The 16,231-nt window shown below is 32.7% G+C and overlaps 4 protein-coding genes across 8 annotated transcripts; 2 read left to right on the top strand and 2 right to left on the bottom strand.

Moving 5' to 3' along the window:
• The first annotated feature begins 2,402 nt into the window (after positions 1 to 2,402).
• Positions 2,403 to 4,191, top strand: LOC123680628 (small integral membrane protein 14). 2 transcript variants are annotated; one of them, XM_045618615.1, is made up of 5 exons: positions 2,403 to 2,542; positions 3,211 to 3,308; positions 3,368 to 3,416; positions 3,491 to 3,621; positions 3,737 to 4,191. In XM_045618615.1, the coding sequence occupies exons 2-5, from the start codon at positions 3,249 to 3,251 to the stop codon at positions 3,779 to 3,781; spliced, it is 285 nt and encodes a 94-aa protein (XP_045474571.1). In that variant the 5' UTR covers positions 2,403 to 2,542; positions 3,211 to 3,248; the 3' UTR covers positions 3,782 to 4,191. The 2 variants fall into 2 exon arrangements, with proteins under 2 accessions (XP_045474571.1, XP_045474570.1); XM_045618614.1 differs by lacking the exon at positions 2,403 to 2,542 and adding an exon at positions 2,946 to 3,149.
• Positions 4,192 to 4,587: 396 nt separating this feature from the next.
• LOC123680269 (zinc finger CCHC domain-containing protein 8 homolog) lies at positions 4,588 to 10,115 on the bottom strand. 2 transcript variants are annotated; one of them, XM_045618071.1, is made up of 5 exons: positions 9,813 to 10,115; positions 6,127 to 7,632; positions 5,748 to 6,051; positions 5,516 to 5,662; positions 4,588 to 5,178 (listed from the first exon to the last, which is right to left on the bottom strand). In XM_045618071.1, exons 2-5 carry the CDS (start codon positions 7,185 to 7,187, stop codon positions 4,801 to 4,803), a joined length of 1,890 nt encoding a protein of 629 aa, XP_045474027.1. In that variant the 5' UTR covers positions 7,188 to 7,632; positions 9,813 to 10,115; the 3' UTR covers positions 4,588 to 4,800. The 2 variants fall into 2 exon arrangements, with proteins under 2 accessions (XP_045474027.1, XP_045474028.1); XM_045618072.1 differs by lacking the exon at positions 9,813 to 10,115 and adding an exon at positions 7,698 to 8,134.
• Positions 10,116 to 12,801: 2,686 nt separating this feature from the next.
• Positions 12,802 to 14,999, top strand: LOC123680623 (fungal protease inhibitor-1-like). Of its 3 annotated transcripts, none has more exons than XM_045618607.1 (2): positions 12,802 to 13,039; positions 14,807 to 14,999. In XM_045618607.1, exons 1-2 carry the CDS (start codon positions 12,838 to 12,840, stop codon positions 14,932 to 14,934), a joined length of 330 nt encoding a protein of 109 aa, XP_045474563.1. In that variant the 5' UTR covers positions 12,802 to 12,837; the 3' UTR covers positions 14,935 to 14,999. The 3 variants fall into 3 exon arrangements, with proteins under 3 accessions (XP_045474563.1, XP_045474565.1, XP_045474564.1); XM_045618609.1 differs by lacking the exon at positions 12,802 to 13,039 and adding an exon at positions 14,110 to 14,365; XM_045618608.1 differs by lacking the exon at positions 12,802 to 13,039 and adding an exon at positions 14,469 to 14,743.
• On the bottom strand, positions 14,953 to 15,950 carry LOC123680622 (thioredoxin domain-containing protein 17-like). The gene is made up of 3 exons (XM_045618606.1): positions 15,639 to 15,950; positions 15,262 to 15,343; positions 14,953 to 15,210 (listed from the first exon to the last, which is right to left on the bottom strand). The coding sequence occupies exons 1-3, from the start codon at positions 15,778 to 15,780 to the stop codon at positions 15,057 to 15,059; spliced, it is 378 nt and encodes a 125-aa protein (XP_045474562.1). The 5' UTR covers positions 15,781 to 15,950; the 3' UTR covers positions 14,953 to 15,056.
• Between the last annotated feature and the right edge of the window lie 281 nt (positions 15,951 to 16,231).

Raw genomic sequence — 16,231 nt, 5'->3', positions numbered from 1 at the left:
ATTTTACTATATCGTTATAAATGTATATTATATTAAATGAAATAAATTTATTTGAGTGATTCCCGATTAAATAAGCAAATTTGAATATTTGGATATTTTTCCTAATTGTGGAATTTATAATAAGCAGAATATTTATTATTTTCTGTATCTACCTGCTGAACTTCAAGGTTTGGCAACTTTTGCTCTCCTAGTGTTATCGGTTGTTTCACGTCGATTGGCGCGCTTGAAATTTGTTTTCTGAATTTCTGATATATTTAGGTATTTATTTCAATATATTTTGAGCTGATATGAAACATTGATTTACTATGGGACATAAGAAGTGCGTTCTTTGTGGAGAAACTCGCGAATTGAGTGAAATATCGTATCACTGATATGTTTTCATTTCCGCGCGCTTCATGTCAAATTTGATAGTTCATGTTGGGAACGAAATTTGCTTACTGGAAATGACATATATGCCTTCTATCTATGTTTATTACTGTGAGGGGTTAGCAGATATCTCATCCCCAATTTTTTTTCGAATTTCGAGTAGTACAGGGTGTTCCAGATTCGTTGCTCACTGAGAGCATCTCGTGAACTATAAGAGAAAAAATTTTCAAGGAATTCCGATTTTTTTTTTCTAAATAATGAGATACCAGAAAGCAGATCATATACAGGGTGGCCACTTTTTTAATGGGAATGTATTGGTAACTTTTGAACCATAAGAGTTACAAGGTCGGTCAAAAGGAGAAAACGTTGCATGCATAGAAGCATTGTCAAGCAGTTGAAACAAATCGAGATTATCAGGGCCGGTTATTGAGATATCATAAGAAAAGTAAATTCTGTCATTTTGATTTTTCTTTTTTTCCCACTTTATTTCAAATATTATCAAAAAATGTTACAGGAATTTTTTATTCGACAGTAAATTATCTTCAATTTGACGTAATCAGAATTCGTATCCAACGTTTCGTACTCTCTGGGCCACCCTCAACCTCATTTTTTTCAATACGGACCTGCATATTTTATGACACTTTTCGAAATAACTTTTAACGCTGAATTCAACGACATATCATATAATGTCATTCAAAGTTGATTTTCCGGTGATTTTGACCCTTATCCAATTTTCTTTGGGTAGGATCTGTATTACCCACATTTAGGTACCTTTAGTTTAATTAACAACATGCAATACCTACATTTGGATAAGAAAATCAACTTACTCATCTTGAACTAAATGGAACATATTAGAATCAAAGCAAGAAACCAGTAATAATTATTTACATATTCCAATTCATAATAATTAAATGAAACTATCATCTAATGAAAGAAAAATCAAGTGATTATTCGAAAGTAAATGAAAATTAATGAAGTAAGTGTTCGAAATGTCCAACATTTTGTAAAATGCACTTTACGGTTCTGGAACCCATACTTCTTATACATTTGCTTATTTTGTCTTCTTGAATACCTTCCAATACAATCTCAATCTTTTCGCGAGGAATCACTATTGTTGGATTTCTCATTTGTTCCATTGAAACAAATTACAGAATCGAACTTTATTTTGAGATCATTACGATATAATTATTGCAAGGCTTGGTATTCAAATTTAAAATCATTGTATTCGCGTCTCTTGACTATTTTATTAACAGCAGTTTTTGATAAATTGCATAAACTGTCCACAGTTCTCGATTTTTTTTCTGGGTTTAATTGAATTTGGGTCAGAACATTGATATCGTTGATACCTACACTTGTTTTTTCTTACATATACACCAAGAAATTGGGAGAAGGGTCAAAATCACCGGAAAATCAACTTTGAATGACATTATATGATACGTCGTGGAACTCAGCGTTAAAAGTTATTTCGAAAAGTGTCATACAATATGCAGGTCCGTATTGAAAAAAATGAGGTTGAGGGTGGCCCAGAGAGTACGAAACGTTGGATACGAATTCTGATTACGTCAAATTGAGGATAATTTACTGTCGAATAAAAAATTCCTGTAACATTTTTTGATAATATTTGAAATAAAGTGGAAAAATATTTCGAATGGCCATATTTACGGAAACCTTTGACGGATATTGCTCATTAACTAAATCAACTGCAGCTATCGAAATGTTTAGGTACTCACCTACCTTTGAAAATTTCAAGTTTCTAGGTCTTCCCGTTTGAAAATTAGGTATCGTATCAAACGGATGGACATAATTGATTTTGACCACGTATCCGTTTCAATAAGTCAATTCTTCTCTCGAAACCATTCCTGGTTCAAAATTCGATAATTTCAGATATCTTGGGGCGAGAGCTCTTGTGCTTTTCACATTTTCTATGGTGAAATAAAAAAAATTATAAACCAAAATCAGTCATTTTGAAAAATCCTAGGTACGTTATGCGTATTAATATAAACATATGCAAGTATGCCTAGCGATAAAATTCATGTCTATATCAACTCGCTAGTGTTATCAAATTTCTCGATAGTCACAACTAAAAATATTCCAAGCTGCCTAGAACGTTTTCAATTCAAATAAATACATTTCAATTGTTGAGCCACAGATTGCATTGAAATATCAACAAATTTTGGTGAGTTATTCTTTCCTTCATAGCACGATTGCAATTTCATCGTTCACAAAATTGAACTGCAAGAATCACCCAGGTGGGGTATATTAATAAATCATTTTTGTAGGAACGGGGAGTAGTATTAAAATAAAAATGAAGTTTGATGTCAAGTTAGATTGATGATCGCGAAAGTGAAGAACAATGTCACTACTACCTGTTTGCGGGAACACACCATATCCGTACGTTGTTTGTTGATCCAAGGTTGAATTGTACGATAAAGCAGTATCACGGAAATGTTTTATACCACAAACGTACAATTATCAAAATTATCAAATAATTATTTTTTAAATTTTCCATTGGTCCACATTGCTTTCACTGTCCAATGAATATCTCGGCTTCCCTTCTATGGTTTCTGATGTCACAGACAAATGATGTGTGGCAATTGAAATTGTTGACAGATACATAAATAGTTATTCCAAATAAACTAATTTAAATATTATTTGTAAATAAACAAAGTAGTTACCCCTTATCATAGGATGATTTTAAGTTGTACCGTTATTACATAGAATCATTTGAAACCTTTTCGTTTCACTCCATTGCGTTGATATTGACCAACAATAATTTTATATCTGTAAGTAAAGACTGACATATTGTAAAATTGCCATAAAATCTTAGAGAAATTTTATTTTTAGATATTTGTATATACGTGGTACAGCTCGAAATCGACACAATGGATCCTTGTGAATGTGTTTGGGATCATGAATTTGCCATGAGAAGATTGCTGAATTTGGTAAATATCTGTGAAAATATAGTTTAACAAATTTAATATCTATTGTTTCAATTTTCTAGTTGCGGAATTCTCAAACTGTGTGTACAGATTCTGAATGTTTTGATGAAGGTAAATTATATTGAAACAATTGAGTAAACTTGATATGTGAAGCTGCAATCAGGCAAATCATAATTTTGTTTTAGGACCTGCAAGTAGTCCCCCAGGTACAGAAAATGCTCTGATGGTGACTCTGATATGGGTAATTGTGTTCTTCTTATATCTTTACCGACCAAGTACTAGAAGGGCTGTGTTAAACTCGAAACCATCAAATCAGGTATGGTATTTTCGTTAACTTTCAACGATTATTTCAAGCATAAATACCTCTAGTTTTCCATGTTTATTTTGAATAAACATTATTATTATTATAAATTATCACTATAAACTTTCAGGATTCGCAAGGTGCTCCACCAAACCCTCCTCCATCGGCTATGTAACGTTACCAGCATATGATAAATATTCGTCTATTAAATTGAAGCTTCCTCTAATGAAATAATTCTTGCACTCCTCAATTTTATTTAATAGGAAAATATTTCTATCGACACAAATAGGGCAAGGGTATAATTGATTATTATAAATATGATTTTTAAAACAGTAGTTGCGAAGTGGTGCACATTTAAAGTGAGATAAAATATTTAGATATGTTCCCAAAGGTGTGAGGGTATTAAAGATATATGATTTATTGATAATGAATTTTTTGAAAGTTGAAATATTTTCAGATTATATAATTATTCAATTGCTTTAACAGTAAAAAACCAGGGGTACCTGCTGTTTTTAAGTATTCATTCCAATACTATATTTTATATTAATGAGACAGAATATTATCAGAATAAAAATATGGAAATATTGAATTGTTTTAATTGATAAGATATTGTTTATATCTTCAGATATCTGGTACTGGTTCTATGATCAGACTAATAAGTTTTAAATGATTTGAAATCTCCAAGATAGGTTCTGAGTCTGAGTAAGTTCGTAGTGGCAAAATCTGTCAGAGGATTCTGGAATTATATTCAAAATTTGAAGAATAAACCTAAATTTTGGATCTCATATCGAAGGTTGATGAGAAAATTGGATGAATACCAACTTGAATAAACAAATAAAAGCTCCTGGCTTCACGTTAGAGCTTTTCACATTTTTCTTTCAATTTCTTTCTTTTTTCGGAATATATAGTTTTTGGTATAAAATTCATTAATAGAGAGGATATTGTGTTGGGATAATGGTATTCAATATACAAATCATAAGATAATTTTGAAAAAAAAACATATATTTCTTTCATATTTACACATTAAGAGAAAACTTCATCGTGCGTTAAATTCCCAATCTGAATAGTCCACAAAAAAATTTAGAAAAAAAACTACTGCAGACATTCAAAAGAATCATATCTGCAATAGGTATTAAAATAAAAAAAAATTTGTTCAGAGAATTGTAATATTATAGATGATAAAAAAAATATTCATTATATATTTTTCATCGTCGTTCTCACTTTATTTAAAACTTTAGACAACTCTTCATATTTTCCTGTGGAATTTGGTAGATTCTCAAAATCGATAACTGGACTGACTCCCACAGAGAAATTATCAGGATTCGGTAAACGAGCATAAGGTGAACTGCTTGATAAAATCGGTGTACCCAATTGTGTATTCTTCACAACCGATATAATTTCATTCTTCTCAGTTTCTTCTGGTGTTTCTTGGGAGGTATCTCCTTCGCTATCATTGACCGATGACTTAGCTTGCTCCTGACTCGAGTTTAATTCATCCATTAACTCCTTTTTCTTTTCTTCCAAATCCACAAGCGAAGGAGAACTCACTGGTGCTGCAACACTGTCCTTCAGCTAGGAAATGAAAATAAATTGTAAAATAAGAAATCTTATATCTTATACAATATAATACGAATGTCAGGTTAGTTACATCATTATAACTCTCTGTCTCGAAAACCAAAATAATTATCAAAAAGAAACATCTACGAAAAATTTTTTGAAGATAAGGAAACCCACATGGCCGAACCAGACGCTGTTATATAAACTGACTGTAGACGTTGAGATAGGTAATTTTTCAAAGGTTATGGGACTTTGACAACCTGTCAGCTTGATGTCATTTTGACAGGCATATTAGCTGCGGATCATAGAACAGAAAAGAAAATGTTCTCTATTTTAATATTAATTGCCTTACCTTTTGTTCTTTAGTTTTCTTCTTGATGTCTTGCACTTCACAATCGTCCATATCGATATCATTTCCACACTTTTCTTCCAAATATTCAATCATATTAGACTTATGCATCCACTTGTTATATGGTTTCACATTGTGCCTTTTGAAATCCTGAAAGGATTATTTGGAAGAAATTGTTCATAAAAATTTGATAAATGTGTATTTTGAATAAAAACAAAATAAGTATAATACTTACATCAAAACACCCTTTGTTTATTGGCATATTGAAACCATGATAATCAACTATTTTACTTGGATCTATACTAGTTTTATTTGTCTTCCTACTTTCTATTTTTTCACCATCAATATCGAACAAACTAAGATTTGATGGGAGTACTTTAGCTTCCTCTAACCAGCCTGGGGGGTATCCTAAATTTCTCATTCTGTAAATGTGTCCAGGAAGCTCATTTTTACGAAGTCCCAGCGCTTCACGCAGATTGTCAGATATAACTCCAGGTTTAAAATTGGCAAATTTAGGATTTTGATCAGCATGATATCGACTAAAAACAAATAAAAATTAAATGTTATGTAATAATTCATTTCATACAATCATCGAAAATAAGGCAACCACTTACACTGTTTTGTGTTTCTGAAGAAAATCAAATCTTGCTTTACTAATCCTTGAAAAATTTTTGGGAATATCGCAGTCTTTCAAAGCATGGTTCCCATCGCAATTGAAACATATCCTTGACGGTACTGCTTTTGTATCGTCTTTTTCAGGTTCACCCTCCTCTGTTAGTTCAAATTTGCTTGTATATCTAAACTGGAAAAATTGTAAGTTATCATCATTAGATGAAGGATTTGGATCTAAAACGAATAGATCCTTTTTAGCCTTCTTCTTCTTTCCATGTTTTTTCTTAGGTGTTACAGTATCTTCAAATTTTTCTTTTTCATTTACTGTAATACATAGTTTACTTTTAGCAATCTCCACCTCTGGAAAAGATTTTAAGAACCTAACAAGAAGATGTCCATACTGATTCATTGCTTTGTCACATGAGAATGATATATTCATGAGGGTTTTTTTTTCTGTTGGCATAGGTGAAGGGCCTATTTCTTCAACAACTTGAAATTCTGTGTCTCCTATGCATACAACTTTATTTGAATTGTCTTTTTTGGGAGTTTCAGTTATAGGAGCATTTTGTATAGGTGTAGAAGTGACTTCATCAACTATTTTGAAATCTTCGATAATTTCACCTTCTTCTTCAACGTCGTCATCATCATCAGACAATACCATAATAGGGATAGGATCTTCAATTATTATACAACTTTCACTTAGATTTGTGTTACTATTATCTATCAAAATTACATCTTCATTATTGGTTTCTTCAGGGCTATTCTTTTCTGGTATATGACCTACTGCAACGTCTTCGGTGGCAGAATTCTCATCTACAGAATTTTGGTTTGTATCCATTTGATTAGATTCCTCCGTATCTAAAACTATTGTTTCCTTGTTAGTTTTGTCTTCGTCATCAGATGAAGGGTTGTTTTCTGTTTCCATAACTTCAACTTTGGCGTCAATTTCACTATTTCGTTTTTTCGAGGCATTTTCTTCTTCGTCGCTTGATAGATCATTATCGTCCACTTCGTAAATGAAATCCTCACTTTTTCTCTTCTTTCCCCTTCTCCCCTCAGCCATTTCGAACTTTAAATTGTAATAAAACTTTCAGTTTTTAGTAATATTTATTCATTTACGAAATTTTGTAGGTTAACACGTATCATAGAATATGAAGTAGAACAGAATGATACCCATGTAGGCTACCGTTTATTTGAACTAATTTATGCAAATTATAAGTTGAAAAAATCGTCAGTTTTTGTCTGAAAATGTGTAGAATATCGAAATCATTGAGGGATGCGAATATGTATAATTTTCATGGGATAGAAGTATTCCATTAAAATATTTACACTATTTATTATGTTGAACACAATTAAAGACATGACTTGCTTACAATATATTTTTGATTAAAATACATTTATTTCATTTTTCGGCAAACAGAATCCTCCAGTACATGACAAACCTTCTTTGCATAAAATTGTTGTTGGGGGAAGTCCATATAAGGGAAAACCGCAATATTCACCAACATCTGTGGAATACAAATGAATTATAAATTAATAAATGGATACCTTGAATCTTGTAGAAATGACCGACCCTTCACTTCAAAACACACATAACAACAACTGCAGAAACCTCCTTTTTGTAGAATATTCGGTTCAGAACAGTTTAGTTTTGGACATTTTGTCAATTTGCAGAAATCAGGAAGGCATACAATAGGAAACGAATGAGTTGAGAACAAGAAAAACGGCAGAAGCTTTAATGCAAGATTCATTCTACAACTACATCGCAAATGTTTTGTTAAATAGTTTCCCAATATTATTTTATTGATTTGGTTTATCAGGTATTATATTTATCAAGCAGGAAAAAGATTGTTGATATCATAGCATTACAGGGTGATTCATTGCTACGTAGAAAAGTTGGAAAAAATATTTGCCAATCGATATGAAAGGGTGTTCCTAGTTTATTTAATATGATGGTTTATTACTTCCAGTTTATACAGGGTGATTCACCGGAATGGCCTATTAGACGTTTATGGAAAACTTATTATAATTTTGAGTTGGAAATTTGCATATTGAGGTTTGGGACAATGATCTTTCTCCCTAAACTATTTTCCGATCTCTACAACTTCCGGTTATACCGGAAACAGACTACTACTTCCTTCTTTCAAATGGCACACCCAGTATATCATTGCATCATTAGATAGTTTTTTTTTACGGCAATATGCCATACCTTGGGTAAAAACTCAATGGTTCATGTGTTAATGAGATTCTTTTGGAAAAAATGGTGACGATGAGGACTCGCATTTTTTTGAATTTTTCGGCAGAAAAAGCTTTTTTTCGAAAACATCTTTTCTTTTTCGATTCTGCAAATACGTAGTATTATAAGATTTTTTAGATTTGGACCAAAAATGTACAAGGTGTTCATAAGGATATCATGAACTTGGACAACTCAAATTAATCAAAACTCAAGATTTTCAAATTAGAACCTATATTTTTTATTATTTCAGTCTATTCTATGTACAAAAATAGTGGGGGTTACTCAAGCAAACCCTATACCTAAAATGAATACTTAATGAGAAAAAAACGCAATTTCTAACTGTGTGGAGTAGTCTGTGACTTCCGGAAAACACAGAAGAAACTGAAATTCAATGTTTCCATAAATAAATTTGACATTTTAAGAATTGTAATGAATTCGTAATTATTCTTTATTGAGAATTGTTTTGGTTTATGGATTTCTCAACAATCCCAACGAAAAATTAATTGTTATTCAAGAAATGTAAAATTTAGTTATCCAAACATCGAATTTTACTTTCTTTCTCTGCTTTCCGGAAGTCACAGACTAATCGACACAGTTAAAAATTGCGGTTTTTCCTCATTAAGGTCGATAACTCTTAAGTATTCATTTCAGGTATAGGGTTTGCTTGAGTAACCCCCACTATTTTTGTATGTAGAATCGACTGAAATAATAAAAACTATAGGTTCTAATTTGAAAATCTTGAGTTTTGATGAATTTGAGTTGTCCTAGTTCATGATTTTCTTATGAACACCCTGTACATTTTTGGTCCGAACCGTGAACACTTTTATATAATACTACGTATTTCCAGAATTGAAAAAATTTTTTCGAAAAAAGCTTTTTCTGCCGAAATATTAAAAAAAATGTGAGTCCTTGTCGCAATTTTTTTCATTAGAATCCCATTAACTCATGAACCGTTAAGTTTTTAGCCGAGGTATGGCATATTGCCGAAATTTTCGTCAAAAAAGCTATCTAATGATGCAATAATATACTGGGTGTGCCATTTAAAATAGGGAAGTAGTAGTCTGTTTCCGGTATCGCCGGAAGTTGTAGAGATCTGAAAATATTTTAGGGAGAAAGATCATTGTCTCAACCCCCAAATGCAAATTTTCACCTCAAAATTGTGATAAGTTTTCCATAAACGTCTAACAGGCCATCCCGGTGAATCACCCTGTATTTCTAATTTTGAGCGGAGAGGTCTTAAGATTGGGTTCGATCCAATGATAAAGAACGGAAGATCAAAATCAATTCAGTCCGTCCGTGCGTGGTATTCACGATAATTTTAAATTTTTTATGTTATTTTGCAAGGAGTTTCAGAAACGTCCTGAATATTATGAAACCCCCTATATATCCTCACTTTAACACACACCAAAGGCTTAATATTAAAAAAAAACAAACCAAATACAACAAACGTACCAACAATTGTGAAACAAGTATCACAACATCCACAGAATCCTCCTTTTCTTATCGTTTTCTCTGGTCCACTGCATACCGTTTCGTCAACCTGTTCACATTCTGTGTCTTCGCAGACATTCGGTGGGCAAACTATACCGGAAACGGAACAACTGCAACCGAGAACGAAAACTATAAAAACGAAAGTTGGATTCATTTTCCGCATGATCAAAACTGACAAATCTGTTTCTCTATATCGGACCAACGCAGTCGAATAATATCGTTCCCCTACTAGTTATGCTGAATTTATACGGGAACTGAGGCATCTCCGCGTATTTCAAGGCTGTCACAATTTTTTATTCAGTTTGAATGCATAAGCACCCATTGCGACACCATCAGGTGTATGGTTAATCATAAAATCACAATAAATCATATTTATCAAATTACAATAAAGGAATATGTGAAGCTTCGGTTGATATCCCAGTTTGACAGTACAATTTTTTATTTGAGGTTAATAACATAACTATTGTTCTTCCTGTTATCTGTAGATACTCAGCGGTTTGGAAATCAGAACAGCAGGAGGTTCAACTTCTTCAATTTTTTTATTGTTACCAATTATCTAATATGTAATCCAGAGCATTGACTCCAACGTTGAAGAGAGAAAGGCAGAGCCTTCTGTCATGTGGCCATGAAGGAGAGGAAAGGAGGTTTGAATTTCAACCAATGGTAAAACAGTATCGATTGGTTCGAAATGTTAAACCAATCAAAGCATTGGTCGATCCTTATGTCACATGACGTGAACATCATGAGTCTTCAGTGGCGTAACTAGAGTTGACTCTTTAACAGGACAATTGAAAAGTACCCTGTCTACCATAGTAAAACACATTTTTTGGCAAAATTCGATATTATTATTAAACATAGTTGCCTTCGAGAGCGATACAGCGATTATAGCGATCTTCTAACTTTTCGATACCATTTTTGTAGTACGATTTGTCTTTCGCTTCAAAATAGGCCTCAATTTCGGCGATTACTTCTTCATTGGCGCTAAGTTTCTTTTCAGCGAGCATTCTTTTGAGGTCTGAGAACAGGAAAAAGTTGCTGGGGGCCAGAACTGGCAAGTACGGTGGATGCAGAAGTATTTCGAAGCCCAATTCATCCAATTTTGCCATTGTTTTCATTGATTTGTGACATGGCGCACTATCTTGATGAAACAGCACCTTTTTTCTTCAAATGGGGCCGTTTTTTAATGATTTCATCCTTCAAACGATCCAATAACGCTATATAATAATCGATGTTGTTGGTCTAGCCCTTTTAGAGGTGATCAATGAATATTATACCTTGCGCATCCCAGAATACTATTGCCATAACCTTGCCAGCTGACTGTTGTGTTTTTACTCGCTTTGGATTCGGTTCATCGTGTGCAGTTCATTCAGCTGACTGTCGATTGGACTTCGGTGTGAAAGGATGGAGTCATGTTTCATCCATTGTTACATATCGACGCAAAAATTCAGGTTTATTGCACATAAACAGCTTCAAACACTGCTCAGAATCATTAACACGTTGTTGCTTTTGATCGATTCCTCGAATCATCATAAGAAAAAAAATTCCATAAACATGAGAGTTTTGTTTTAGAGATACAGGGTGTTGAAGTTTTTTCTCCTAGCACCTTCCCTTCACAAGATATTTAACTTAAATTTGGCGTATATATTCCAATTTGAAGTGTTCATCGCGATAATCTAATTTTTTATGCAAATCTACAGGTTGATATTTTTTCTGGAGCAGTATGCCCGCTTCTTTCCTCCAGATATTTTTTTGGTGGACCAGAAAAAAATGTCGAAAGAAACTTTGACAAGTACTACACTTTTTGATGTCTTATAGTTTTGTCGTATGTGCTACCGATTTCGCGAAAAAATTCAAACAATTCTCTAGTTAACCTCAGGAAAATCCATATTATTACAAAGATTCAGTTAGTAAACTGTGATGAATTTATTTATTATAAGACTCGGAATCGTGTATCAAAATAATTTTTCTAATAAGTTTTTGAAATAGGTAACGACTCATAATCCCAAAAGAAAATATAGACATATTGCTCTGTATTATTGCCATCGAGTGGTTTCTTCAGGATGGAACTACTTGTCAAACCGCAAGAAAAAAAACATTTGCGATTTGTTAATATTCTCGTCAAATATCAGATTTTCGGACGAATATGGCAACGATTCCATGTCTGAAATATCTTCACAACAATGCAATTCATAATTCAATAGGTTTGGACTCTCTTCCCTCACTTCAATTTATTACTTCATTACCTTTTATATAATTACTAGAAGATTATGGCGAATATGTTTTGCTATTTCCAATTATTTGAATAATAATCAATATTGCCAGGAACAAAGACGTGCATGAAAACAATACGTGAGAAACCTACGTTTCAGTTTCCAGTACATTTATATTAAAGTTATTCTATTATGAAAATTCATCAGTAAATACGATTCGCAATTATAACGATAACAAAAAAAATTTAGACCTTATTCTCTGTTCCTGTGATCACCGACAAGATTAATTCTGCTTTATCTGTATCTAATTTGTTCTCTATGCTCCCTCTTCTTATTCTTCTTTGTTTTCAGTCCTGTTAAGGAAAAATTTGAAAGGTTCTCTTCTTATTCGAAATAACACAGAAAATCATTCCATCCGCCACTGAGCTTTTGCATTGATTTTCAAACAGAAAGAATCGGTACTCCAACAATACGTTATAGGAAATGACGTAATTGGATTTTCTGAATTACCGGTCAATGAATAGAACTTTTCCCAGTCAATTCTCACTAAAATATATTATTTCCAAATGCCAGGTTTTCAGAATTTCGTCCATATCGAGCGAGCATCATAAAAAATATCTTGTAGTAATAAATTCAGGCCACATCGCATCAACATTGTTTTAATTTACACATGTTATCTTAATGCGTTAGGTACCTCCTACTTTAACTGATTAGCTCCTATAAATTCTTTGCGTTCTTCAAGGTGTTTACCAGTTTGCTAATTCTTCAAAGTGAATATGAATTTTAATTTGTTGCTCCTTTTGGTTTGTTTTTGTTTCGTGCAGAAAACAGTACTGTCTTTGCAATGTTTGAGTAACGCTTGTGAATTAGCTAAAGCTAATAACGAGTGTAAACCTGTACCTCCAAGGTGTCCTAAGGGATATGTCTTGAGACGTGGTGGCATCTGTTTATGCTGCGATATGTGCAAAAAAGTATTATGTGGGTATTTTTTTTTTGAACGTCAAAAAATATTTCTTTTTTTTTTTACTCGAGAAGTCTTCAAATTTTCGTTTTATTGTTCGGGTAGTGTGGACTCAATTCTACATTATAAGCTTTAAATCTCATTATTTTTAGTTTCATCGCTTTTCAGCCTTTGAAAATTAAGGATCGGTTCAAGAACTAGACGGATTTCATTTGAATTTTTTCATGTCCCCAGCATGGTTAGATTACGTTGTCGGATTGTGATATATTTTCAAATCCACAATTTCACTATATCATTTTGAATGTATATAATATTGAAAGAAATATATTTTTTTGAGAGATTCCCGATTAAATATGCAAATTTGAATATTTGGAATATGATATTTTTCCTAATTGTCGAATTTATAATATTCAGAATATCTATTATTTTCTGTATCTACCTGCTGAAATCCAATATTTGCAACTTTTGCTCTCCTAATGTCATCTGTTGTTTCATGTCTTTTGTAGCGCTTGAAGTTCGTTTTCTGAATTTCTGATATATTTAGGTATTTCTTTCAGTATATTTTGAGTTAACATGAAACGTTGATTCACTATGGGATATAAGAAGTGCGTTCTTTGTGGAGAAACTCGCGAATTGAGTGAAATATCGTATCATTGATATGTTTTCATTTCCGCGCACCTTATGTCAAATATGATAGTTCATGTTGGGGACAAAATTTGCTTATTGAATATGACTTATGCTCCCTCTATCTATGTTTATCACTCTGAGGGTAGAGATAATATTTTTTTCAATAAATAATCGAAAATGACTGGTGTCAGTGTCCGTATTTCTTAAAAACTGCCTTATTTCTGTGTGTTGTTCATTTAAGCATTCTATTAACATCTTATAAATTTCAACAACACCGGACGCCACTGTTTAAGTGTTAAATGTACATTTCGGACTGTAATTTAAAACTGTGGAGTATCTTCATATCGCTCTCCGTCCATCAAATGCAAATATTGTAATATTTCTTAATGGCAGAGTTGTGCAAATTACCAACATTACTGTGTCTACAAAACCAGTTTAGATAAAAATGGAAATACAAGATAATCTTCTGATTTATAAATAACCGTCGTTTCTCACGTTCATTACAAAAAAAAAATTAACCTACAGAATGAATCTGTTCATTTTAAGCCTTCTCCTATCATTTTTAGTATTTGTCGGTGATATCAATGCTTTGAAATGTGCACCAAGTGCTTGTGACACAGTTCGATGTAAATCGCCTCCACCAAAATGCCCTAAAGGGCATATCCTCCTACCCAGTGGACACTGTTTATGCTGCCAATCCTGCAAAAAAATTCTATGTAATGATTTTTAACATATATACGTTCCTTGAGCTTCAAATCATCGCTGACGTATCAAAAAATATCAATTAGAGTTGAAAATTTCGCAATGCGCACAGGTATAAAAACACCGACTACAATGCAATCATCTTCATTTCAATTCACATGCTTCCCGTGAGTAGTTACAAGTGAAAGAATAGAAAAAAATGAAGTTAATTTATGTAGTTATGTTCTTTTTAACCATTTCTTTGGCAAATGCTGAAGATATTGAAGAAAAATGTACTAGCAGTTCGTGTGCTGTTGTTCTTTGCTTGGCGCCTCCACCAAAATGTCCGAAAGGGACAATTTTAAAGCCTGGTGGTTATTGCAACTGTTGTAACGTTTGCAAAACATTGATATGTAAATAAATATATTATTTCTCGCGATTAATTTGAATCTGTATGAATATCAAATTTTTTTCAGATGAAGGTGGCAATTGCACTGCAGAAAGTCCCATAGCTGGAAGAACTTCTGACAAAGTTGTTTGTGCTGATGGCTTGCAATGCATAGGTGGAGTCTGCAAGAAGTGGAACCCAGGACAAAATTGTTGAGAAGTTTAAACAATAAACTGTTACTTAAAAAAAAATGTTTATTAATTAAATTTCAGTAAAGCATGTATAATCTTATATGTAGATAAAATGGACCTTAATTATAATTCTCATGAAGATTCAAATCAATCTTCATCAGTAAATAACATTTCAACTAGTTCTGGTTTTTCACACTGGTCACCAGCTAATTTTTGTGGACCGCCCCATCTAACTAAAGTTGGTACTTGCATCAATTTAGTCTTGGTGTCTTTTCTGAAGGGACACTGAGGGTCTTTCCAACTGGAAAAAAATGTATGACATTTTTGCAAATCAAAGCAAAACAATTCTTACAATGCTCTGTCTCCTACTTCCACGTAAACAAAAAGGGATTCGGGATCTGCATGTTTTAGTTGTTCCCTGACAACAGGTTCAGCTGCAATATAAAATTTCATTTGAATACCTCACTCCAAATATACTGGAACATACCTGTAGTCACCGTTTTATGAAAAATTTCATGTAATTCTGTGATAATTTAATATTTCTGTGGATTGAATTCCATCAATTAATTAGGTTATCGTTTTGATGGAAACAGAAAGAATAGAAAGATAAGTCTAGTAAATTGAGAAAAATGTACTGATGTGGGAGTTCAACATTTGGAGTATCAAATTTCCCAATGAAACTGACACTAGTGTTATAGAGAGCAAAGTGGAGAATATTTGGTTACTAACCTCTTACACAATCTGGACACCAACTTTGACCATCCACCTTATCACCACTATAATAAATATAAACAGGCTTTCCTTTGCTATCTACTGAACCGATGAATTCAACGAAATTTTCATATCCTTTAATTTTATGTTCAATAACCATTTTAGACGGCTGTTTTGGAAAATATAACCTCTCAAATGATAAACGTCAAAAGCGTATGACAAAACAAACAAGACACCACGGTATACTGAAATATCGATTTAATTTTCAATTAGATTAATTAAAAAAACCAGAAGCGTTGTTCTTCGTCGTGGAAATCGGATGCAACTGAAAATTTGCAGGATATAATTTGTTAGATGACGATAGATAAGATAAGGGAAAAAGATTAATACATTTTCTAGGAACTGACAACCAATATGATGCAAATAAGTTTTTTGTGTACTTTGTCATTTCGGATGAATTATCTCCTTTGCAGTAATCAGGAAGTTGAAGTAGACTCTTTAGTTTATAGATGATTGTAGAAGTTGGTCATCACTATTTTATCAGTCAAAGCTGATATGTAATCGAAGGAATTTTGTTTAGTGGGTAAAATATTGAGTAAAGCACTGAGGTG

Source organism: Harmonia axyridis, chromosome 5 (assembly GCF_914767665.1).
Source record: "Harmonia axyridis chromosome 5, icHarAxyr1.1, whole genome shotgun sequence".
Taxonomy (NCBI): domain Eukaryota; kingdom Metazoa; phylum Arthropoda; class Insecta; order Coleoptera; family Coccinellidae; genus Harmonia; species Harmonia axyridis.
This window is presented reverse-complemented; position numbering and strand designations above follow the sequence as displayed.

What these genes read in the sequence shown, in the direction of transcription:
- LOC123680628 (XM_045618615.1), top strand. Translation starts at nt 3,249, where the DNA reads ATGGATCCTTGTGAATGTGTTTGGGATCATGAATTTGCCATGAGAAGA. An exon ending in TGAGAAGATTGCTGAATTTG is followed by an intron (nt 3,309 to 3,367) that starts GTAAATATCTGT and finishes TCAATTTTCTAG; the next exon opens with TTGCGGAATTCTCAAACTGT. An exon ending in ACTCGAAACCATCAAATCAG is followed by an intron (nt 3,622 to 3,736) that starts GTATGGTATTTT and finishes ATAAACTTTCAG; the next exon opens with GATTCGCAAGGTGCTCCACC.
- LOC123680623 (XM_045618607.1), top strand. Translation starts at nt 12,838, where the DNA reads ATGAATTTTAATTTGTTGCTCCTTTTGGTTTGTTTTTGTTTCGTGCAG. An exon ending in TATGTGCAAAAAAGTATTAT is followed by an intron (nt 13,040 to 14,806) that starts GTGGGTATTTTT and finishes AATTTTTTTCAG; the next exon opens with ATGAAGGTGGCAATTGCACT.
- LOC123680622 (XM_045618606.1), bottom strand. Translation starts at nt 15,780, where the DNA reads ATGGTTATTGAACATAAAATTAAAGGATATGAAAATTTCGTTGAATTC. An exon ending in GTGTCCAGATTGTGTAAGAG is followed by an intron (nt 15,344 to 15,638) that starts GTTAGTAACCAA and finishes TTTATATTGCAG; the next exon opens with CTGAACCTGTTGTCAGGGAA. An exon ending in GAAGTAGGAGACAGAGCATT is followed by an intron (nt 15,211 to 15,261) that starts GTAAGAATTGTT and finishes ATTTTTTTCCAG; the next exon opens with TTGGAAAGACCCTCAGTGTC.
- LOC123680269 (XM_045618071.1), bottom strand. Translation starts at nt 7,187, where the DNA reads ATGGCTGAGGGGAGAAGGGGAAAGAAGAGAAAAAGTGAGGATTTCATT. An exon ending in TAAACAAAGGGTGTTTTGAT is followed by an intron (nt 5,663 to 5,747) that starts GTAAGTATTATA and finishes TAATCCTTTCAG; the next exon opens with GATTTCAAAAGGCACAATGT. An exon ending in AGAAAACTAAAGAACAAAAG is followed by an intron (nt 5,179 to 5,515) that starts GTAAGGCAATTA and finishes TTCATTTCCTAG; the next exon opens with CTGAAGGACAGTGTTGCAGC.